Source organism: Zea mays, chromosome 10 (genome assembly GCF_902167145.1).
Source record: "Zea mays cultivar B73 chromosome 10, Zm-B73-REFERENCE-NAM-5.0, whole genome shotgun sequence".
NCBI classification, from domain to species: Eukaryota; Viridiplantae; Streptophyta; class Magnoliopsida; order Poales; family Poaceae; genus Zea; species Zea mays.
The window spans coordinates 140,672,460-140,697,397 of record NC_050105.1 but is presented as its reverse complement, the minus strand read 5'-3'; the positions used below and the strand labels follow the sequence as shown (position 1 = coordinate 140,697,397).

Genomic DNA, 24,938 nt, shown 5'->3' with positions numbered 1-24,938 from the left:
GGCAAAGAAAAAGAAGGTACATACTCATGATATTCCTAAGTATACTTCTTCTACTGATGAGGAATGTGATGATGTAGATTATAGCAATCTCTTTAAGAGCTTAGATCGATCAAAGATAGATAAAATTAATGAATTAATTGATACTCTTAATGAAAAGGATAGATTGCTAGAAAAACAAGAGGATGTACTTTATGAGGAACATGATAAAGTAGTAAAATTAGAAAAGTCTCTTGCTTTAGAAATAAAGAATAATGAAATGCTTGTTTTTGAATTATTTTCTTATCGCTCCTCTATTACTAGCCTTAAGAGTTTAAATGATTATCTAAATGCTAGAATAGAGAAATTAAATGTTGCAAGTCCTATTGAGCATGTTTCAATTTGTGCAAAATGTAAAGACCATGATTTTAATACTTGTAGTAATCATGCTTCTACCATTGCAAAATTAAATGATGAAATTGCTCATTTAAATGCCTAACTTAAAACTTGCAAAAATGAAGTAGATAATGTTAAATCTGCTAAGGATGCTTTTACCATTGGTAGATATCCCTCCATTAAGGGTGGGTGCAGGCCAGTGATATATTTCATTGGCTTCTATCATCCAATATCAGTAACCGATGAAAGTTAGTAAAAAGCCGATGAACTACCATCATCTATTGTCATGGCCAATGAAAGTTAGGCTTAATTTTTATCGGCTAAGCAGCCGTCAATAAAACTAGTTAATTTGCATTTGTTGTCCTAAAGCCGATAAAAATTAACAAAGCCAACCAAATTCTCTGGTTTTAGTAGTGGAAGGTCATATTTTGCAAAGAACATCATCTCAAGTGGTAAATGTAGTGGTGAAAGATGTTATTTATAAAATATAACAAGTAACTAGAGATGTTAGATCTAATAAATGACATTGATTTAATATGTACACCAAACTCCCATATACACCAGATATGTTCTCATAAAAACAAGCCTCGCAAGCATATGGAACTTAGACACAAGCTCAATGCCCACAGCAAATACCAAAACAACAGCAGTACAAAACTATTCGAGTCTCGACTCTCGGCTTGGGTGACACAAATTAAACAACCAGCGGACTGCAGTCAACTAGTTAACACCGAGCCCCAATTCGCCTCTTAGTTTCCTTCCCCGCCATGTGTAGCACTGTAACACCAAATAACCTAGTTCGGCTGCTAACATGGATATGCACAACATTTTCTACAGATCTGTAAGACTGCTTTCACCTTCAGCAAATGCTGTACGCCTCACTGCTGCTGCTCCACTGGGACAGCACATGGACGCACACCGACCAAACTAGCCTATTTCGATTTTTTAGTATGTAACCGTCCAACTCAAATAAAATCCTGTCAAGTCCGCTCACTTGAAGCTGAAGGTGGCTGACTTTGTTCTTTTGGCTTCGCCCATTTTGTAGGAGGGCCACATAAACTCAAAAGGACCTGAAAGATTTCGGTGAAGTTCTTTTACGGGATTCTGCAGAAACAATTAAGATATGCCAGACGAATTATCTAAATCCTAACCGGTAGGAAGATAAGCCCATGCAGGAATCCAATGATGACAAGTGCCAAATACATTTGGAAGTAATAAACCTGTAGTCATATGGATATGATAAATATGCAATTCAAGCTAATATGTAGCTGGAAGTTTAGGCTCAATGTGGATTCAGAAGTAGGTACCACGAAAACTTCAGATTTCGCAAAACGTAGGACAATAACTCCCACAAGTTTGGTCAAGGTGATTCCACTGAAAAAGCCAAAAAGTGTGTCAGACTATGATAATAAATGTATTTTATCATATTCATTCCGTAGCAACGCACAGATATATACCTAGTGTTATACTCAAGTGCATATATAGCAAGCCCCAGTTGATGACAGTTTTTAAGTCTTTTGTAAGATTAAGATTCTTGCACAAAACAGTCAACTTTTAACATCTAAGGGTTGTTGTACAAAACAATTGCCCATGCACATGAAAATTCAATCAACCAAGGATAAGTTGTAAAATCAATTAGGCCCCGTTTGTTTTGTTGGAATTGAATTCCATTTTAATAATTATAATTTAGACAAAACTAATTAAGCTCATATATTTATATATGTAATATATTTGTATATTATCCTAAATCATATGAGAGAGATAGTTATATACTATATTTATATTATAGCAAAGCAATTAGAAGAGTGTGTTATAAGTTGTACATCGGAAAAATAGCATGTAAATCTATAGAATCAATTTCCATCTCTCGCCCCATAAATTTGAGATAGGCTTATATGATAACTTTGGAAAGTGGTGGAATGTCACATTCTAAAAAAAATAGCCTATTCCATTAGTAAGATTTCAGTTCCTCAAAATGAAAGAAAACAAACGGGACCTTAAAGTATTCCACCGATTAAAGCTTAATCTTCTTCCTGTTTCTTATTTCCTTAGGAGAATGCAATCTCTAACCTGAATACAGACGCACCCATCGTGGATAGAGCCTGCCTTGCACGAGTTTCTTTGTCCCCAGTGCCAATCTATAAAACAATAAGAGAAACTAAGTGTTAAGTCATGGTGTGTGTGCTGTGGAAAAGAACAACCCACAGACACTTAAGGTAAATATATTTTGTTTAGAAGTACATTTGTAATTGTATCAGAACCAAGCAGCTATGCAGTTCTGTTTGAATGGATTGTGTAGCATTAGAATTATCCTGTTCCTTGCTATGGGAACTTATGCAGACTGTACACAAAGTCACAAAATATATTTAATTAAAATGCAAATACTGCTCGACAGGTTTCATGACAAGTGAAATTATGTGAAACAAAGTACAGAGGAAATGGACTGAAAAGTGTGGCATCTTCATGCCAAACCTTTTAGATTCTTCAAATGCAGTACGAAGATGTTAGGGTTAGAACTTTCCAATGATCACATAACTCAGCAAAAATCAAAGAATTGGGACTGATATTTCCAAATGTACAATGAACCTACCATAAAGGCATGCGTGATATGAACACAGAACTCGACAGCAATTCCTATCGACATAACAAGGTTTACAACAGAAATTGCATTGAGCTGAATACCAAGGATGGCCATCACCCCCTGCCAACAATTTCAGGACAAAAAGGAAAATAAAAATTAGAGTAAACGGTAATTTAGCATTGCAAGAGATGGAATGAATATCATTACTAGGGGCGTAAAATTGTACTGTAGTTCCCTATCATCATATAAACTAAGGTTATAAAGGTTATATATATACTTCCTCCGTTCCAACTTATATTTTGTTTGACTTTTTTATCCTAAGTTTGACAGGCTCATCTTATACCTCATTATATTAAGAAGAAAAAGAAACCAGAGTCTAAAGGAAGGCCCAATGCAAAAGACCCCTCACGGGGGCCAGAAACACGCATATAAGAAGGAATCCATCTAGGAAAACAAAAAAACCCCACACTGCCAGGAAAGCCCCTAGGAAAGAATCCATCTAGGAAAACAATACTGTGATATTGTTTAGCATATAATATACTTTAAGTATGTCTTTAAATTTTCTGTTTTTTCAAAAAAAATTGAATAAGATGAGACGGTCAAACTTGGCACAAAAAAGTCAAACAAATTATAAATTGGGACGGAGGGATAATTATATACAAAAATACCTAGGAGCGCAGTACATGCCAGTAATGGCAGGTGATGAAAAGGGACACTTTTCTAGATTCAATCATAAAGGTTGCATTTTTATATTTCAGTGACAGAAAATTGTCAATTCGGTGATAATATTGGGTGCTTGGATGCTTTGGAAACATAGGAATGCTATAGTTTTTGATAGGAAGTGTCCTTGTATGTAGTCGGCTCTCCGCTTCTCATAAAGGTTGTTTTTGGTATCTTGCAGGAGTTGATAACCAACAAGCTCTAGGTCAAGTTCAGGGTCTAGGACAGAGGTCAGCTATAGGGCTTGTTTTGTTTTGGCAACCCTCTACTGGGTCCGGGTAGAGGGTGAAGTCTGTTTCGGACTCTCTTCTCTTCTTAATACAATGATATACATCTCGCTTGCGTATTCGAGATAAAAAAATATATTTCAGCATGATTATTACAAGTTGTAGCATAGCTAGGTAACACATCCACAGGCTTCACCAATGGGTGAGTCCTATAATTTAGGAGGTTTGTTTAATAGCATACTTCAAATCTGGTATGTACATTATAAACTCACTAGGAGTAAATAATTAAGCTACACAGTTCTCAAATGTATTCAAACTCCAAGAGTATGCATTCTTAAAAGAACATCAAACATACCATCATATCCAAGACTATCATTGCTAGCACAGTTAAAATTATTGCTGAAGCCCATAAACTGAAACCAAGAGAAGATAATGAATGTAAGGATATAATAAATAGAGTACAAATTGGAAATAGCTGGCACTAGGATTATGAATGGACTCAGCTGACCTGCTGGTAACTATGAAGCAAACAACAAAAATGGTACCTGCAATTTTTTTGCACAATGATCATGATCAGATTAAATGTATTATAGGCGTGCATATTATTGGGCCTGGACCTGGGCCGTGTGTCGATATTTTCAACCCGTCGGCTCCTACCTTCGGTACCTACTCCAATCTCATCGTGTGTGGTGCCCCCATTGCAACTGCGGGGGGATGTTAGACTGTGTGTGTGAGTGTATGTGGGCCGGCACCACTGTTGGGCTGCCGGCCCATTAGGGTTAGGGTTTCCTGTGTCTCTATATATTGTAGTCCCCCTCTATGCAATACATAAAACAGTTCACTCTTCAACATGGTATCAGAGGATTAGGTTTAGGGTTTTCCAGCGGACGCCTCCCACCCCACAGGCTTCCCCGCCGCCGTCCCCGAGAGGCTCCTCCCTCCCGGGGCGGCACCTACCCACCCGCGCCTGCTGCCTCCCCTGACGGCGGCCGTTCGCGCTCGGCGTCCGCGGCCTTCCTACGCGCCGCCGCCCCTGCGCGCAGCGCCCGCCTCTCCCCTCCCGCCGGCGGCTCCCCTTCCCCAGGCCGCACTCGCGCTGGGCCGCGCCTGGCCGGAGGCCACGGGTCTGCGCCAGGGCCTGCGCCATGGCTGCGCCCGAGCCCGCTTGGAGACGCGGCGACTGAGCGCAGCGGCGCCGGCGGCGGGCCAGATTCCGGAGGGCGCACGCGCGGGCTGGGTGCACGCTCGCCTGCCGCGACCTCCCATCTCCATCTTCCCCCAAGGTTTGGAGCTCCCATGGCGCCCAGCTTCCTCCGGCTCTGCTCGACCACGCTAGGCCCTAAGCCGAGCTCCTGTTCTCCGTCCATGGCGTCTCCCCTGCGAGCTCCTCCCTCAACGTCGGCCTTCCCCCTGCTCTTCCCAGCCCTTGGCCAGGGAGCGCCCAGGTCCGGCGACCTCCCAACTCCATGGACGCAGGGACCTCCTTCCTCCTCCATCCAGCGCCCCCTCCTATCTCCCAGCCGCTGGACCTCCCCGCGGCCGCCCCTTCCCTGCAGCCCGGCGTCGTGGCCGCCCCTCCCCTCATGCCGGCCAGCCCCTCCCCTTCCCTGGCTGCACGCATGCCGCCTCACTGGCCGTGGGCACCCCCCCTTCCCCGGCCTCCCAAGCCGCGCCACCGGATCTGCGCGCCCCTGTGTCTGCGTCGCTAGATCCGCGAGCATGCGAGCGCGCGCCGACGTTCTCTCCCTAGTGTCGATCACCTCGACCAGCAGCACCAAGTAGCGCCACCCTTCGAACTTCTCCCGTCACAGTGCAGTCAACACCCCTTGCCAGGTCCGACGCAAGCCCCTGCCCGGCTGGACCCGCCCCGCCGCCCACCCCTTCATCGCCTTCGTTGGATCCGTCGCTGCCGCGGCCTTCCCGGTCGGATCCCCGTTGCTGCGACCATCCCGGCTCGATCCGCCGTCCCTTTGGCCGGATCGCGTCTTCCCGGCTAGATCCGTCGCTGCCGTGGCCTTCCCGGCCGGATCCGTCGTTCCCTTTCTATTCTACCGCGGGTGCGGACACCCTGACCGGCGCAGACGCGTGCGCTGCCGCCGGCCTCCCTGGCGGGGATCCTCGACGACCGGACGACCGACGAAGCAAAAAGGTCCTTGGCCTGCTGGTGCTCTTTTGTTGCGTCGCCCCGCCGATCGTTGACGCTCGAACGTCGACCCCTCCCGAAGATCAGGCTTCTGCTAGGTGTCTCCCGACAGCGACCACCTCGACTTCGGCTACCTCGGCATCTAGGGGCTATCGTCTTCTTGCAGCACACAACGGTCTCTAGTCTCTACTCCAGCCTCAACTTTCGCACCATCACGACGCTGCGACTGCGGGGGGATTTCAACCCGTCGGCTCCTACCTTCGGCATCTACTCCAGTCTCATCGTGTGTGGTGCCCCCGTTGCGACTGCGGGGGGATGTTAGACTGTGTGTGTGAGTGTATGTGGGTCGGCACCACTGTTAGGCTGCCGGCCCATTAGGGTTAGGGTTTCCTGTGTCTCTATATATTGTAGTCCTCCTCTATGCAATACATAAAACAGTTCACTCTTCAACATATATGACCATATCTAGCCGGCCAGCCTTAGCTGTGATTGGATTAGGATTAGGATTAGGGAGGTAATCATATCTGGTTCTGTTTCTACAAACAGATGAATTCCTCCCTATACATATTACATGTACATGGTTCCAACCCAATCAATCCAACAAGCATTGCTGCTTTCAAAACGCAATAAATTTCTTACCACTTCATTATATGATTATGTCTAGCAGGTAATTCAAAATTAAGAAAATATGTGGAGCAAAAAACCATGTGGAATAAAATATTTACCCCTTTTTTGTAGTGTTGATGTATTACTTTCGTTTTCATCTAGGCTATAAATGGAGTGGAAACTTGTTGTTTAGTGAAGAACTGAAGAAAATATATAGCATTCATTTGTTCAAAAGTAACACTGTAAGAAAGATTCAGCTAGAAGCCTAGCTGGATGGGACAGCTTCGGCCAGAACATTGTGCAACTGTTCATAACCTGACTGGGACCTCTCTCTCCAGGTCCGCCAAAGCTGGGTAAGGAACTCACTAGTTTCTTCAAGAAACATAACAGGAAGTTTCATAAATACTGTCTGAACGACTAACAAGTAGCAATCAATTCAATGGAAGCTCACTCTAGTACTCTACCAATACCAGTGCAATGGATCATAAAACCAGTTCTATCAACTGGCACTCAACAACCCTTCTGTGCAATCTGATAAACTAATTCGAGTAAACAATCATATGACAGTCTAGCAGGAACGATCTATGCTGTGTATTTATATTAGGATACTAATTGAATATATTAGCTCTCTTTTATATCAATAGTTATACTGGGTGAAAATTCATGAATCAGGATAACTGTGTAACAAATACTCCTATGTCATAAGACAAAACTAAATAAATTAACAAATAGCGGATTTAGTTACTTACCAAGGCAAACACATATGTTCATGATAGCTGTCTTCCACACGCTCAGGTATTGCTCAAAAAATATATAGAACACGGAATATGGGAAAATTTTCATCTGCGTGAATAAGATATACCAGAGGGTTGTTAGAAAGCACAACTTAAAAAATTCTCAGAAGCAACCCTTGTGAAATACTCCCCCAGTTCCAAATTACAGATCACTTTAGCTTTGCCCTAATTACAACTTCTCTAACAGTGACCAAGAATTTAGAAAAACAATATTAACAACTACAAGTTCAAATAAATTCATTATCTTTTTTTAATATGCAAAGGAGTTGTGTATCATTATATTAAGAAGAGAGAAAAAGTCCGATACAATCTACATCCCCTACCCGAGATAAAATAGGGGACAAACTTACATCTCTTTTAGCTCATACTTATAGAATATACTAGTCAGTTGCCCGTGCTTTGCTACGGTTACCACTTTTTGTTCTTATCCCCACAATATAAGGCGTGTTCTCCCTATGCATACGTATATCGATGCAGTGGTATAGAGAAAATTAAATATATTTCTTGATCTTTGAACCAGAGGTGATTACACCTTATACACTGGGACGAAGGGGGTATCTTTTTTTCGAATACGCAGGAGGGCTGCGTATCATTGAATTAAAATAGAGTAAAAAAGGCCTGAGGTCCGGGACAAACAGAACACACACAAAACAAAAACACACACTCACATCCACAAAATCACACACAACACAGACACATACAACACACTAACACCCCAGTCTTTCAATAGGCTTCAAGACTTTACTTTATCCAGGGTTGAAAAGAGAGCGCAGGTTCCTGGCTCCAGCAGCAACCCATAATCTCATCTCGTCCTTAAATCCGTCTTCTAAGGTAGAAAGGCAGGGTCGAGCACCATCAAAAACACACCTGTTTCGCTGCTTCCAAATACTCCAAGCCCCAAGGATTACCATACTATTAAACCCCTTTCTTTTGCTCTTAGGAATCCTAGATGAAGTCTTTCTCCACCATTCAGCAAAGTCTAAATCTCTTCTTTTAGGACCCACAGAAGAGAGATCAATTGGAGTAAAGATACTATGCCAAAACTGCCTTGTGAAGACGCAATTAGATAAAATATGCTACACAGTTTCGTCCTCTTGGTCACATAAAACACAATTTTCAGGATGATCAAGCCCTCTTTTTTTGAGTCTGTCAGCTGTCCAACATTTATTGTTTATGGCCAGCCAAACAAAAACCTTATACTTAGGGGCTGCCCAGCTCTTCCAAATTCTTTTTCAGGGCTCAAAGGATTCCGCTCCAATGAAAAAAGCTCTATAGGCAGATTTGGAGGTATACAGTCCATTGCTGCTAAAAAATCCACACATGTTGATCATTTGAATTTTGAAGCTGAAAAGAATCAATTACCTCCCATAATTGTAAATATTGTTCAATCTCAGCCAGAGAGAGATTCCTCTGGATATCATGAACCTAGAAGTGAGAGGTAAGGGCCTGCTGCACAGTCCTTACATCTTTAAATTTCTTCGGAACTGCAGCAGCAATAAGGGGAGCTATATCCATAATAGAATACCCATGAATCCACTTATCTTTGCAAAAGAAAGTTGAAATACCATTACCAATAGTGGTAGACACTGCAACCTGAAATAAAGCACGGGCCTGGGATGATATTTTAAGATCCAGGCCACCCCAAGGCTTAGAAGGAGCAGTTTTTTGTAGCCAAAGCCATCGCAATTGTAGGGCCCAGTTCATCTTTTGGAGATTAGGAATTCCAAGACCCCCCCAAATCAAGAGGCCGAGTGATTTTATCCTAAGATACAAGGCAGTTACCTCCTCTAGCCTCCTTTCTTCCTTTCCATAAGAAGTTCCGTTGAATTTTATCAATGGCTTTTATAACCCATTTAGGAGCATTAAGAGCAGTAAATAAGTAAACTGGGATGGTAGAGAGTACAGATTTGATAAGAGTGATTCTCCCCGCAAGATTTAAAAGTTCAGCCTTCCATCCTGGAAGCATGGCAGCAATTTTCTCTATCCAGTGAGCGAGGTCTTTAGCACTAAGTTTTTTGCTGCTCAGAGGGAGACCAAGATAGGTTGTGGGAAAGTTTTTTTAGGCACACCCCAAGGTCTGAACAGCCAACACAGTTCTCTCAGAATTGCACTGAACTGGGTAGGAGAAACTTTTTTGCAAGTTAGTTTGAAGACCTGTGGCAACACCAAAACACCTCAAAATTTCTCTGACCACCACTAAGTCCCGAGAAACTGGTTTTACAAAAACAGCAACATCATCTGCGAACATTGAAACCCTTTGGCTAATGCTTCTGCCAGCAAGGGGATGTAATAATCCACACTCATCTGCCCTGATGAATAGACTATTAAGAACATCCATGACTAAGATGAATAAAAAGGGAGACAGAGGATCGCCTTGTCTCAACCCACGCTTGAGTTTTATAGGCTGTCCAGGCACTCCATTAACAAGAACTTGAGTGGAAGAAGTCCATAGTAAGTTCAAAATCAGATCGCACCAAACCTGTCCAAAACCCAAATGTCGAAGAATTTCCAGAAGAAATGCCCAATGCACTGAGTCAAAGGCCTTTTTAATGTCTAGCTTCAAGAAAATAGCAGGGATTTTCTTATGGTGCAGCATCTTGACAGTTTGACTGACCATAATAAAGTTATCATGAATACATCTACCCCGAATGAAGGCACTTTGATTTGTGCTAACCATTTTATCCAGTTTAGGAGCTAATCTGTTAGCCAGGATTTTAGTGATAAGTTTAGCAAAGCTGTGAACTAGGCTGATTGGTCTAAAATCTCCCGGAAGAATAGCCTCAACATGTTTTGGAATGAGAGTAATATATGCTAGGCCTTCCAGGGGATCCTTGTTGGAGAATTAAGATTGCAGCCAGTAGGTCCCATTTGATTATATCCCAACAGCATTTATAAAAGCGCCCTGTGAAACCGTCAGGTCCAGGGGCTTTATCATTAGGAAGACTTAAAATAGCACAATTAATTTCCTCCAAAGATATGGGATTATCAAAATGCGAGAGCTCCAAATTGCCTTTGTGAAAATTAGCAAGGTTAAGACTAAAATTTCGCTCAAACACTTTACCAATCAGATCCTTATAAAACTAAAACATAACCTGCTGTTTAGCCTCTTGAGAAGAAACAATGTTCTCGTCAACCATCAGTGTATGAATAAAGTTCTTCTTTTTCCTGAACCTGGCTTGCGCATGAAAGAAAGTCGTATTTGCATCTCCTGTTTTGATAAAGTTCACTCAAACACTAAGTTCAATGTGGTTTGGTGGTTAACCCCAAATTTCTGGAGTAGGGGGGGTGTGGGTTCGAGTGCACGCTCTGCACTATTTTTTTGCGCGGTGTGGTGGGCGGGCCTAGTGTGTCAGCGCGGAGGGTGAAGTCGTGGTAGTACCAGGTGCCCACATTAGGTTCTTAATAGAAGACATGGCCCATATCGACCAGATATGTAGACCTAGCTTACACCAGGCCCATGACCAAGGGCTTGCAGCCTGTGAAACATTAGAGATGGCGTTCCTCCTCAAAGCACCTAAGAGCAACTTGCACACAAGGCCTAGCCTCATCAAATACAATTGCATTTCTATGCTTCGTAGCACCATGGCCCTAAAATTACTAGTGTGTTGACCCCTTTTCTAATCGGCTTTGTCAAACGCTTAGTTGAGCGCTTCCACCAATCGACGAAGCTGTAGGTCGACTGATTAGGTGCTCTAGAAGCTAGCCCAAGGTTGGAGAAAACTCTGAACTAGAATTCTCTGGTGAAGACACAACTAGTAAGAATTGTTTTGCACATCTTCCTCCTGATCATAGAGCACACAATGCTCCAGATGAGGAAGGCCCCTTTTTGCCACCGATTTCGAGAAGCCAACCAAAAATTTGCACTTAGGAGGAGCCCAAGATTTCCAGATCTGTCTCTAGTGTTCAAAGCTAATAGAACCTTACAAGAACATCAAAAAGCCAACTTAGAGGTGTATTTTCCATTACTTGAGAATATCCAAAAGTGTCGGTCTTCTTGAGTGGAGAGCTTAGCTTCATGTAAGCCACCACAGAGTTGAAATAATTCATAGTAGCCAACCAATGACAGGTTCCCTTGGATATCATTAGTCCAACTACGATCGACCAAACCTTGATCAACTGTTTGCATCTTCTTTAGCCTGGAAGGAACTATCTCAGATATCGTCGGAGCAATGTCAGCAAGACTACCTTCCATAAACCATCTATCGGTCCAGGATAAGATGTGTTGACCATTTCCCACAGAAGTTGTAACAGCCATGGAAAAGATAGCTATAGCGTTTTTATGTGGCAGAATTTCAAGTCCAGACCACTCCTTAGAAGCTTCAATCTTACTCAACCAAAGCCATCTGATCTGCAAAGCCCAACTCATGCGTTCAAGATCCAAAATGCCAAGACCATCCAGCTCAAGGGGGCTCTAGACTTTATGTTAGTGGGCTAGAAACCCTAACCCTAACTAGGGTAGGGAGAGATATGTTTATAATATAGTTGTTGGGCCTAAGCCCATTCCACAGGAAACACCCCATTACAGTACAAGGCCACAAATAACTCTAACACCCCCCGTAGTCGAAACTCTAGCCACGACAGATGTTGAGACTGGACCGAAACTCCTCAAACACCGATGTAGGGAGGCCCTTGGTGAAGATGTCGACGAACCGAGAAGTGGTCGGGACATGGAGAACCCGCACATCACCGACACGCTCTTGGACGAAGTGGAGATCGAGCTCGACATGCTTCGTGCACTGATGTTGTACGGGGTTGGTGGAGAGGTACATGGCACTGATGTTGTCAAAGTAGACAAGGGCGCTCCGCGTCAGCGGACTGTCCAGCTCCTGGAGGAGCTGACGAAGCCACGCCGCCTCGGCGACGCCGTTAGCCACAACGCGGTACTCAACCCCGGCGCTAGAGCGGGAGACGACAGGCTGCCGCTTCAAGGACCAGGAGATGAGGCTGTCGTCGTGGAACACAGCGAAACCGAAGGTGGACCGACGCGTGTCAGGATAGCCGACCTAGTCGGCATCGGTGTAGACAACGAGGTCGGTGGTAGTAGACCGTCGAAGGAGGAGGCCGAACTCGGTGGTGCCCCAGAGGTATCGCGGGATCCGCTTCATAGCGGTGAGATGTGGCTCCCGTGGGGCGTGCATATTGAGGCACACCTGCTGGACGACGTAGGTGATGTCGGGGCGAGTGAAGACGAGGTACTGCAGGGCCCCGGCGAGACTCCAATAGCTGGTCGGATCAGCTATCGGAGGGCCATCATCGGAGGAGACCTTGCCCTAAGTGTCCACCGGAGTCGTGTAGGGCTTACAATCAGCCATGCCAGTGCGCTCGAAGTTATTGATGGTGTACTGGCGCTGGTGGAGGAACAGGCCCTAGGGCCGGTGCTCGGCGGTGATCCCTAGGAAGTGGTGTAGCTCACCCAGATCCTTCATCGCGAACTCCTGATGGAGAGAGGAGATGATGCGCCGTATTAGGTTGGGAGAGGAGGTCGTGAGGACTATGTCGTCGACGTAGAGGAGGTATGCAGTATCCAGACTGTGGCGAAAGACGAACAAGGAGGTGTCCGTCTTGGCCTCGATGAAGCCCTGTGAAATCAAGAAGGTGGCAAAGCGATTGTACCAAGCTCGGGGCGCCTGCTTGAGGTCGTAGAGGGACCAATTGAGCTTGCAGACCATGTCGTGGTGCGTCGGGTCCACAAAGCCGACCGACTGAGTGCAATACACCGTCTCCGTCAGAGTGCCATGGAGGAAGGCATTCTTGACGGCAAGCTGATTTACTGGACAAGCTCGTAAGAGAGCCAGAGTCAGAACAGTCCGGATGGTACCAGGTGTTAGAATCCCGTTTAGGGTTTGGGTTCTCCCCATGTATTTACTCTCACCTCTGTGTAATGGGCCAGGCCTAGTTAACTCATGTCAATTAAATACATAACCCAACCCCAAGTTAGGGTTAGGATTTCCCACATGGCATAGAGCCATTTTTTTCCTCCCTCCCCTCTCCAGCCGCTGCCGGCTGCCCTTTCCTCTCCAGCCGCCGCCGGCTCCTCCCTCTGTGCAGCCGCCGCCGGCCCGATCCCTCACTGTGGCCGGGTCAGTCCCCGAGTGCCTCCCATCCTACGACATCGGTTCTCCTGACTACCGTGCGTCATTATATTAAGAAGGAAAAGAGGGTCCAAAAAAGAATAGAACAAGCACAAGAGAGAAGGCCTCCTCACTGTGGCCAAAAGCGATAATGCAGGAACCGATCCATCATAGCTCTATTAATGTTGTCATTGTTCTTATCCTCTGAGGCAAGAATTAGGTTGAAGTGCCATCATGAATTTGGTGAATCCTCATGAATTTGGTGAATCCAACTGTTGGGGCGAAGGCAAAGCCGTCACCCTCCGCTCGAAGTCTTCGCTGCAGCAGCTGAGCTAACGGAGACAAAACAGGCAGGGACACCCTTCGCATGTACCGCACCAGACGAAGACTGGCGACGAAGGGCATCCCACAGTGCAGCCTCGTCCAGCTCAGAGGCCCACGTGTGATCCGGCCCATCGTTACGGGCCCCGCGTGGCCGCCGTGCTATACGGGCCTAATTTGTAAAGACATCCCTGTAATTACGGTCTGTAACCCCGCTTTATGGGAATATTCTGGGGATAATCTAGGTAGCTGAGGGCACATGCGTCCTTAGCTCAAGGCGCTGCGCGCTCAGGTACCTATAAATACCCCTGCACAGTGCACGTGAGAGGCCAGATTAACAGAGCTTTTGCCATCTAGCGCGTGTGCCCTGTTGACACCACTGTTCACCCTTGTTGGATCCCCTTGCAACCGAGAGCAAGTTCCAACATTTGGCGCCCACCGTTCGTGCTACGAGAAAACCACCTGCGATGGCACCCAAGAGAGCTAACCCGAAGGCTGACGAGGCTGCGAAGGCAGCACTGCTCGCCGCAAGAAAGGGCAAGGCCCTCGCCCTCACCCACTCCACCCACCAAGAGGCCACTGAAGACAACGTTCCTCGCGCCTGTGAAGACGACACCCTCCGCACCTGCGACCCTGAAGGACAACCGCAGCTGCCCTCAGGCTTCGCACCACCGGAGGGCGCAGACCTCACCGAGGACGGTGAAGTCCTCGGCGTCTCAGCAGAAGAACAGCTACAGCTGCGCGCCCTGCGCCTCAAGAACCGCAATCTCCAGAGGCAGAAGGAGATACTGGAGGCCAAGCGCCAGCGTGTGTCCGCACTAGCCAAAGTGCGGCAAATGATACGCGACGAAGAGCAGAAGGCCCAAGAACTCGAGCGGGAGATTGCGCTGATGCAGCGCGAAGGCCATCCCGGCCTGCAGCACGAGGCACCCCCCCAGCAGCGCGCACAACTCGAAGACACGCGCGAAGGCCACTTCGGCCTGCAGCATGGCCCCCCCCCCTGCAACACCGCGCGCAACCGGAGGACCCGCGTTTCCCCCAGCGCGACTTCACCTTCCCGCACGCCGCGCCGTTCCAAGAGGTCAACTATCTCGATGAGCGAAGTCCCCTGGCGCCACACCTGCAAGTAACGCCTTGGCCAGCTAACTTCCGGGCAGGGACCTATCCCAAGTACAACGGCAGCACCGACCCGGCTCAATACATAATGAGTTATCAGGTCGCCGTTGCATCTTCCGGAGGGGGACGACGCCACAATGGCGAAGTCTTTCATCATCGCCCTCGAGGGTCCGGCACTCACCTGGTTCACCAGGTTGCCTCCGCTGTCCATTGATTCCTGGAGAAGTCTCCGGGACAAGTTCCTGCTCAACTTCCAAGGGTACCGCCCAGACACCGACGCCCTGGCCGAACTCTCGCTATGCAAGCAGCTGGAAAAGGAGACTCTGAGGGAGTATTACCGCAAATTTTTAACACTCAAATCACAGCTGCCCTCAGTCGATGACCAGATTGCCATCCACTATGCTATCAGTGGCCTTCGCGCTGGCGTCCTTTACAGCCACTGCATCAGAGATCCGCCAAAGAGCCTCCAGGAGTTATATCAGTTGTTTGAAAAGTACGCCAGATCCGAAGAACTCCACCAGCGCAAGATTGAGTCCCAAAGGAAGCCAAAAGATGCCCCACAGTCCAGCCGCACGTGGACAAGGACTCCGCAGCCAGACTCCGGTCGAGACGGCCGCAACCAGCAGCAAGTGCACAACATCGCCAACCAGCATCCCGCTGCTGACCCCCCTCGCCGCCAGGAATATCCCCCCAGGGCCGCGGAAATGGCACTCGTGGTAGGGGCCGAGGGCGTGCGCAACCGCCGCGCCGATTCTACTGCCTCTTCCATGGCGAAGACTGCGCCCACCAAACCAAAGACTGCCTCGAAACGAAGGCTACCAGAGAGAGAATGGCACGGGCGCAGCCAGCCGACAACCCCAGAATTGTCGCGCACAATTACCAGCAACCTCCTCCACCATATATCCACGCTCCCGCCCCGCATCCACCGCACCACGCTTACCAACACCATCAGGAAGTACAAATCGTACCTCCTCCACCCCCACCACCACACCAGCAACATCAAAACATCCCCCATGCCCCAAAGCAGGAAGACTTCGCCGATCAACCATATCGCGGAGTCATCCACATGATAACTGGGGGGTCCAGCACTGACTTCGACACCAAGCGGCAGAAGCGGGACCATTACCGTAGCATCAACCATGTCGCCGTCACGGGTCCAGTCGTGCAGACAAAGTGGTCCCACATACCGTTAACCTTCGACGCACGGGACGTCGACCTGCGCAGTGCCCCCCACTGCGACGCAATGGTTATCAATTGCAGCGTGGCAGGCTGGGACCTGCACAAAGTCCTAGTTAACAACGGCAGTCAGGCGGACATCATCTTCCTCCACGCCTTCGATCGCATGGGCATAAGCCACAGCCTGCTTAAGCCTTCGGACAACCCGCTGTATGGCTTCGGTGGCAAGGGCACCTTCCCCGTCGGCAAAATAGAGCTGCCTCTCTCCTTCGGTGTAGCACCCAATGCCCGAAGCGAGCAAATAACCTTCGACATCGTGGACATGGTATATCCTTACAATGCCATCATGGGCCGGGGCTCCATTAATAAGTTCGAAGCAGCCATTCACGGACTGTACCTATGCATGAAGATACCAGGTTCGTTAGGCGTCATCACAGTCTTCGGCAATCAACAGACTGCGCGCAACATAGAGCGGGACTTCGTGCCCGATCAAAGAAACGTGCACTGCCTCACGGCCCAACGCGAGGTCCCTGCGCCTGCCAGCCCAACCAATAAGCAGCACGACAAGGCCCAGCTGCAGAGCAACGACGGGACCAAGATTGTCCCCCTCGACCAGGCCACGCCCAGGCAGACAGTCATTATCAGCGAAGACCTTACTTCGCATGAAGAAGAGAAGCTCCTCTGCTGCCTGGCCAAGAACAAAGATGTCTTCGCCTGGTCGGCCCTCGATCTGGTCGGGGTTAGCCGATCAATAATTGAGCACAGTTTGGGAATCGACCCTTCGGTACGGCCGAAAAAGCAGCGGCTTCGCAAGATGTCCGACGAGAAGACGGAGGCCGCCAAGGCAGAAGTGCACCGCCTCCTGGAAGCCAAATTCATCGAGCCGGTGGCCTACCCCACATGGCTCTCCAATGTCGTGATGGTGCAGAAAAAGAGCGGGAAGTGGCGAATGTGCATCGACTTCACCAGTCTCAATAAAGCCTGCCCAAAGGACAATTTCCCGCTGCCGCGGATCGACAAAATAGTCGATAGCGCGGCCGGATGCGAGGTCATGTCCCTCCTCGATTGCTTCTCCGGTTACCACCAGATATACATGAAGGAAGAAGACAAGGCTAGCACCAGCTTTATAACACCCTTCGGCACATATTGCTTCATCCGAATGCCAGAGGGACTCAAGAACGCCGGGTCCACCTTCTCCCGGCTCACCAAAACTGTGCTCGAGGGGCAAGTCGGCAGAAACATATTCACATATGTGGACGACATCGTCGTCGCCAGCAAGAGCAAGGAGGACCACCTCGCCGACCTCGCCGAAACATTCGCGAACATGCGAGACGCACAACTCCGCCTAAACCCGGAAAAGTGCGTCTTTGGCGTTCGCCAAGGCAAAATATTGGGCTACCTGGTATCACACCGCGGCATAGAGGCCAACCCAACCAAGATTCAGGCCATCTTAGACATGACGCCTACGCAGTCCGTCAGGGACGTCCAGCGCCTGACAGGCAGATTGGCCGCTCTCAACAGATTCATCTCCAGGTCCGCCGAGCGAAGTCTCCCCTTCCTCAAGACACTCCGTGGTGCAAAGGACTTCGCCTGGGGACCAGAGCAGGCGGCGGCCTTCGCCTCATTGAAACAGTACCTGACAGAGTTGGCCGTCCTTACCAGCCCCGACCCCTCGCTCCCCCTGCTGCTCTACGTCGCGGCTTCGCCACATGCGGTCAGCGCAGCACTGGTGCAGGAGCAGACTGTCGAGGGCGTGGTCCGGCAGTGCCCCGTATACTATGTCTCCGAAGTGCTGACACCGTCCAAGTGCAACATGACAGAGCTGGAGAAGATTGCCTACGCAGTCGTCATGTCGTCGCGCAAACTGCGCCATTACTTCGAAGCATTCAAGGTCCGAGTCACCTCAAACAGGGGACTCGGCGAATTATTCAGAAACCCGGAGGCGTCGGTGAGGATTGCCAAGTGGGCGGCCGAACTCTCCGGCTACCACATCTGCTTCGAGCCCAGGACAGCTATCAAGTCTCAAGTCCTGGCAGACTTCGTCGTCGACTGGACTGGGCCAACAACACAGTCAGACCCATCCGCAGAGAAGGTTTGGACGATCCATTGCGACGGCGCATGGTGCCATGCGGGGGCAGGCGTCGCTGCAGTCATCACCTCACTAGTCGGGGTCAAGCACAGATATGCAGCACGACTCAGCTTCAATCTGGAATCCGACAGATGCACAAACAATATAGCAGAATACGAAGCAGTCATCCTCGGCCTCCGCAAGCTGAGGGCCCTCGGAGTCACCACCTGCATCATCAAAACAGACTCCAAGGTAGTTGCCGGCCAAGTCGAGAAAGACTATGCGGCAAAGGACCCCGCGCTCATGCAGTACCTCGCGGCCATCCGAAGTCTCGAGAGGCAATTCAAGGGGTTCACCTTGCAGCATGTGGATCGGGCCAAGAATGAAGAGGCCGACGCATTGGCCAAGGCTGCCGCCAGGGGCGAAACTCTGCCCTCCGACGTGTTCTTTCATGTCATCGGCACGCCAGCCGTCCGGAGCCCCGAAGGGCTCCAAATAACCAACGACAGCGAGGGCCACCGCATAGTCAACCTTATCATGACCGAGGACTGGCGGGCACCAATAACCCTGTTCCTACAGGGGTATTATCATCCAGCCGACATCAGTGAGGCCAAGCGCCTCAAACATCGAAGCCGAGACTTCGCACTGATTGAAGGCCAACTCTACAAAAAAGGGGTCAGTCAGCCAATGCTTAAGTGTGTCACCGAAGCCGAAGGCATGCAGATCCTACGCGAAGTCCACAGTGGCACGTGCGGCTCACACGCAGGGCCAAGGGCCCTAGCTGCCAAGGTGATCCGCCAGGGTTTTTACTGGCCCGCAATGATCTGCGCCGCAAATCGGGTCGCACGGTCCTGCGAAGCCTGCCAGAAGTTTTCTCCTCGGTCAGGCAGCCCCTCGCAGTATACAAAGCTGATCGCCCATACATGGCCTCTCCAGCGCTGGGGCCTGGACATCGTCGGGCCCCTGCCCACCGCTCAGGGGAACCTTAAGTTCACCTTCGTCGCTGTTGAGTACTTCACCAAATGGATCGAGGCGCGGGCTGTCTCTACAATAACATCAAAGACTGCCCAAAAATTCTTCTGGCAGAACATTGTTTGCCGCTTCGGAGTACCGTCCGAACTAACAGTTGACAACGACAAGCAGTTTGACAACCAAGACTTCAAAGATTTTTGCTTCTCCATTGGCACCAAGCTTGCCTTCGCTTCAGTCTATCATCCGCAGTCCAACGGGGTCGTGGAACGCGCCAACGCGAAAATCTTCACAGCTGTCAAGAAAATGCTCCTTGATGAAAAGAAGGGCAGATGGACCGATCTGCTACCTGAGGCAGTCTGGGCACTAAACACGACTGAGTGCAGGGCGACCGGGTTTACTCCCTTCCGCCTTCTATACGGATCGGAGGCCATGACCCCGCAAGAAATAAAGCATGGGTCCCCGCGAACAGTTCCGTCAACCGTCCTCGACGTGGACGAGCCAACTTCAAAGGATCTCATTGACGGAGACCGAGTCTTCGCCCTACAGGCCCTAAACAAGTACCAAGCCCAGACCAAAGCATGGCGCGACCACTCAGTCATCCCGAGGGAGTTCAGCGAGGGGGACCTCGTACTCGTCCGGACAGCTCGGACGGAGTCCAAGGGCAAGCTGGAGCCCAGGTGGGAGGGCCCCTTTATAGTCAAGACAAAAGCTTCCCCCAGTGCTTACAGGCTCACAACGCCAAGCGGCAAGGACCTGGAGCACTCCTGGAACATCGACAACCTCCGTAAATTTTTTGTTTGACTCCTCAGGGCTGATTTCGCCCTTGTAATTCGCAAAAACAATCTTGTATCGGCCCGCACTCTTTTCCTCCCGGGGGGTGAGGTTTTTAACGAGGCGGAGCCATGTAATATATGTGTGAAAAATCCCCCGCAAAAACATGCGTCGAAAAAAGACCGCGACGACGGTCTTCGACATTCGACCAACACGAGGTCACCGCGAGGCTAAGCGCTAGCAACCCTCGCGTGCGACAAATCCGCGCAGAAGTCGCCTAAGGGTGCAGCCGGACTAGCACAACAAGTGCGAAAAAACCAAAGTCTATCGCGAAGACTATCCGCGCAGAAGTCGCCTAAGGGTGCAGCCGGACTAGCACAACAAGTGCGAAAAAACCAAAGTCTATCGTGAAGACTATCCGCCCAGAAGTCGCCTAAGGGTGCAGCCGGACTAGCACAACAAGTGCAAAAAAACCAAAGTCTATCGCGAAAACTATCCGCGCAGAAGTCGCCTAAGGGTGCAGCCGGACTAGCACAACAAATGCGCAAAGTCTGCCGCGAAGACCATCCGCTCAGAAGTCGCCTAAAGGTGCAACCGGACTAGCATAACAAAGGCAGAAACGACAACATCAAACCGTCCGCGCCAAGACCAACTATAATCACATCAACACAATAGAACAAACTAGACAAAGTACACAACGCCTTCGCACACGTATACAAGCGAGGGCACACAACTTCATCATACAAGCCTCTACATATACAAGCGAGGGCACCACACTCTACATCGGCTCAGCCTTAGGAATAATTCCCATCTCCCTATAATTAAATAACATTATCCTAAGCTCCTCACCCGCAAAAAGACTTCGCAGTTCCCCTTCACCTGTATTCACGGCGGCCGGCAAAGACAACAGTTCCTGCCGGCCAGCCCCACTCACACGAAGCCGAGCCCCCTCCGCCCCACTAACTCTACGTTTCGCAATCGCCCTTCGTCGTCGTCGCCCGGTACTAGGACCTGGCGCATCTCCTGCGTCCGCGACGCGCGGCGAAGCCTCCGCCGCAGCCACATCCAAGGCCGCAAAATAGTCCAAGTCCTCCTCCGACGACTCCTCAGTCCACTCAACCGAGCTCCCAGAGTCAGCACAATCAAAACACTCAGATGCAGATCCACCATATTCATTACCATCTTCCGCGGTCAAAGCCGCCAAAAATTTAGTAGTAGCGGTTGCGTGCGCAGGCCCCAAATCTTGAACCTGCGCAACAACCAAAATTCAGCAACATATACAAATTTCCCTAACCCTCTACACCCACTACGCCACCTGTGACGGCCCTGACGTTGCGGGAGCCTCCGCCGTTGGCTCCGCCGTTGTTTCCGCTGCTGCTTCCGCCGCCACCGCTGCGGGATCTTCAGCACTCGGCGCAGCGGCTGCGAGGGCATCAGGCGCGCCTTCGGCGACCTCCAGGGGCAGGTCTTCGCCGGCCACAGCGGATGCGGGGGCACCCGGCGCGTCTTCCGCGGTCCCCAGGGTCGGCTCCGGGTCAGACAGCATGCTGTTCAACGCCCCGAAGTCGTCCACCCTCTCGCCACGCGCCGCCTAAGAAAAAACACACAAAATTCAGCAAACACACACACAGCCCACATCCAACAAACACCAAACAAACGAAAACGTTACCTGCGCCCTCGCCGTCTCGGCCCGCTCCCTGACCACCTCGCGACCATGCAGACCCCACATCCGGTCGTAGAGGGCTCCGGCGGATTCCTTCACTACGGGGTCCTCAACCTTAAAGATATCTCGCTCAAAATCTTCATCGGCTTGGTCGAAGACCTCGAAGTGCCGGCACCCTTCGCGGGAGAGCGCGTTCATCGCCCCCTCGCAGGTGACCAGGGAGGCATACGCCATAAATCCCTCCACGACAGTGGGGAGTGCTTGCAACTCCTCCTGCACCCACTCCAGGCAGCGAAGTCCGGGCTCCCGGTCCGGCACTTCGAAATCACCGGTCCCCGCGCCCAGCCCACGGTATGTATCCACAAGCAGCAGGCGCGTCCGCTCCGCTTCCGCGCGTGACATGGCCTCGGCCCTCTCCACGCGGCTCTCCAGGGCGGTGAGCCGCTCCTGCAGCTGCTCAGCGCGCTCCCTGGCAAGATTGCCCTCCGCCTGTGCCAGGTTAGCCTCCGCCTGCGCAGCCTGCGCCTTAACAAGAGCCTCGTTGGTCTCCCTCCTCTCCCCCGCCAACTGGCACCGGAGGTCAGCCTTTTCTCCCTCCAGCGTGGCCACCTTGTCCGCCAGCTTGCGACACTTGCTGTCGGCGGCCGACTTCTCACGGACGGCGTCAGCATGTTGTGTCCGAAGTCTCTCGACTTCGGCAGCCACAGCTGCCGTGAGGGACCCCGACGCAGTGCGGCTGGCGAAGTCAGCCACCTGCAGAGCAATCGTAAGACAGCGGCCCCAGCAAGCCGATAAAAAAAAAGGGGGGGACGAAGTCCAGCTCAGCGGACCTGACTCAGCGCCTCTGTCACCTCCTTCAGCCGGCGGGTCGCAGCGCCCGCCTCATCCATGACAACCGCGAGGGCTGACACCTCGCCCCCGGCGCTAAGAGCCCCGCCCTTCGCCTTTGGCACTGCGGCAGCCGTCGTGGTCGCCGCGGCAGGCGCAACCATAGCAAGTTGGCCCTCGCCCGACCCTGCGACGTACCAACGAATAAATTAAAAAAAAAGAATAAAAAAATATATAATAAATAAATAGAGCCAACGACTTACCACCAAGATAGTCCTCCACACTAATATCAGTGGCGAAGTCGGCGACACGTTTGCCCGACAACGGCAACGCTCGCGCCGCCTTCGCGACCTCCGCCACTCCGCCGGACGGCGGCACCACCTTCGCCGATTTCGAGCCTCCGGCGCCTGCCGTTGCCTCCGGCGCCTTGCTAGCAGCAGGGATGCCCGACTTCGCCGCCAGCGGCGGCCGGCCTCCGCCGGGGGCCGTAGCCTTCGCAGACCCCCGCTGCCTCTTCGGCCTGGCTTCAACGAGCCTGACAGCCGCCTGGCGCTTCTGTGCAGCTCCCTGGCGATCCTTGTCCATCACTGCTGACACAACAGCAGCAATATTCCGCCCATAAGGAAAAACCCTCCATTCACGAACCATGCGAGATGTAAAAAAGTCCCTGCCAGCCGCGCGGGGGATAGGAACATTCCTAGGCCAACAACCCTCGGTAACCCTCAGCATCCGAGCCGAAGACTCCCGGAGCTCGGGCGAAGACATCCTTTCCCCCGGGGCCGCGCACGTCCTCATCAACTCTCTAGCAAAACCATCAGAAACCCCAAGTCCTCCCATAGCAGTACCTAATTTTCTCTTTTTAGAGGATAGGGCGGCCGCCGGCGCAGGGTCGTCTCCAGTCTCCACCGCCGGTTTCTTCCCACGGCGGTCCGCATCGTCTTGACCAGGGTAGCCGTCATATGGCAATTGATTTAACTCAAAAACCATGTTCAAACGGTCATTCGACCCGCGGATATCCCAGCTGCGCTGGCCCTCCGTCCTCGGCACGTAACGTCCAACAAGCCGCACCGCCCCATCCTCCGCCTCACGCACAAAGGCGGCCGGATCGCGGTTTTGCAGATTCAGGGCGAAGGCGGGACTCCGCACCACCCTACCGCCATGGAAAGGCATCTGGCGAGGGCACACTTCGCCCAACGCCCAGCCATGCGCCAAGGGCCACACCCCGTACGCCACGAATTCTTCAACCAAGTCGCGCCCGCTGCTCAGACCAGCGGCGCACCGAAGGGCCCCTTCGTCCACATCCTCCTCCGCCACTTCAAAGGGCGGGTACGCTGAGTAAAAATGAGAGCACATCTCGGACACGGGAAGTCCCTCATGGCCTTCGACGGAGCCCTCAGCAACGTAAAACCAAAATTCATTCCAGTTGCCCCACTTGTTGCGGGCGCAAGGAACCAACTCGACTACCTGCATCGTGGTTTTGCCAGTCTTCGGCGTGAATGTGCACGACCCAAACTGAGCGACTTCGTCTCCAATCATCCTCTTCTGCCAGTGCAAACAATAATACTTCGCAAAAACTTCGACTGATGGCTGTCCGCCGTACGAAGTCGTCGCCCAGACGTACTTCGACAGAGCCACTATGGCATTCGGTGTCAGCTGATGTATTTGAACGTTGAACTTGCGCAGGACTTCGCCAACAAATCGGTGCGCAGGCAAACGGAGTCCGGCGGCGAAGAACGCCTCGAAAACAACCAACTCGCCCTCCGGCTCGGGGACTTCCTCCGTCCCCGGGACTCGAGCAACTCCGCCGCCGAAGTAACCCAACCGCTGCATATCTTGCACGCGGACCGACGACATCCGCGATACGCCAAAGTCAACAGAATCGCCGGCGCGCAACTCCTCCGCCATTAAACTACTCAGCGTCTCAGACGAGGCGGCGGCCGGCGGCGAGGGAACGGCCGGCGGTGTAGCGGCAGCGGAAGAAGACGAAGACGGCATCGCTACGTACCGTCGGCGGCGGCGGGCGGTCTGCTTCACTCGAGCCAGATCTCCGGCGAACAAGAGCGCGGCGGGCAGACGAGCAGCAAGACGGCGGAAAGGGCGGCTAGGGTTTTCGTGGAGCGCGGAAGGTGAATTTCAAAAAGCACCGACCCCCGCCCCCTTTTATAGGCAGGGCGCGGCTCTTCGGGAAACCCGCAATCTAACAGGGCGCGGCGCTTCGGGAAACCCGCAATCCAACAGTACGCCGTCAATCAACGGTCATATCAAAAACCCCCGCGGAACCACTTCGAGCGAGGGCAGCGTCTCCGCCATCTAGCGACGTCTTCGGCACCAGGTAACTTTGTCGAACTGGTCCCTCGGAGGGCAAATGTTGGGGCGAAGGCAAAGCCGCCACCCTCCGCTCGAAGTCTTCACTGCAGCAGCTGAGCTAACGGAGACAAAACAGGCAGGGACACCCTTCGCATGTACCGCACCAGACGAAGACTGGCGACGAAGGGCATCCCACAGTGCA

The 24,938-nt window shown here is 50.9% G+C and overlaps 1 protein-coding gene across 2 annotated transcripts in view; it reads right to left on the bottom strand.

Moving 5' to 3' along the window:
* Positions 1 to 873: 873 nt before the first annotated feature.
* The window catches only part of LOC118473610 (NPC intracellular cholesterol transporter 1-like), a 40,528-nt gene continuing 16,463 nt past the window's right edge, over positions 874 to 24,938 (bottom strand). For both annotated transcript variants that reach the window (XM_035963522.1, XM_035963523.1), the window contains 8 exons: positions 7,399 to 7,492; positions 4,409 to 4,445; positions 4,256 to 4,313; positions 2,963 to 3,073; positions 2,443 to 2,510; positions 1,680 to 1,746; positions 1,524 to 1,592; positions 874 to 1,442 (listed from right to left, as the gene is read on the bottom strand). In XM_035963522.1, coding sequence (XP_035819415.1) covers positions 1,353 to 1,442; positions 1,524 to 1,592; positions 1,680 to 1,746; positions 2,443 to 2,510; positions 2,963 to 3,073; positions 4,256 to 4,313; positions 4,409 to 4,445; positions 7,399 to 7,492 — 594 coding nt within the window. In that variant the 3' untranslated portion in view covers positions 874 to 1,352. The remainder of the gene's footprint in view (positions 1,443 to 1,523; positions 1,593 to 1,679; positions 1,747 to 2,442; positions 2,511 to 2,962; positions 3,074 to 4,255; positions 4,314 to 4,408; positions 4,446 to 7,398; positions 7,493 to 24,938) is intronic.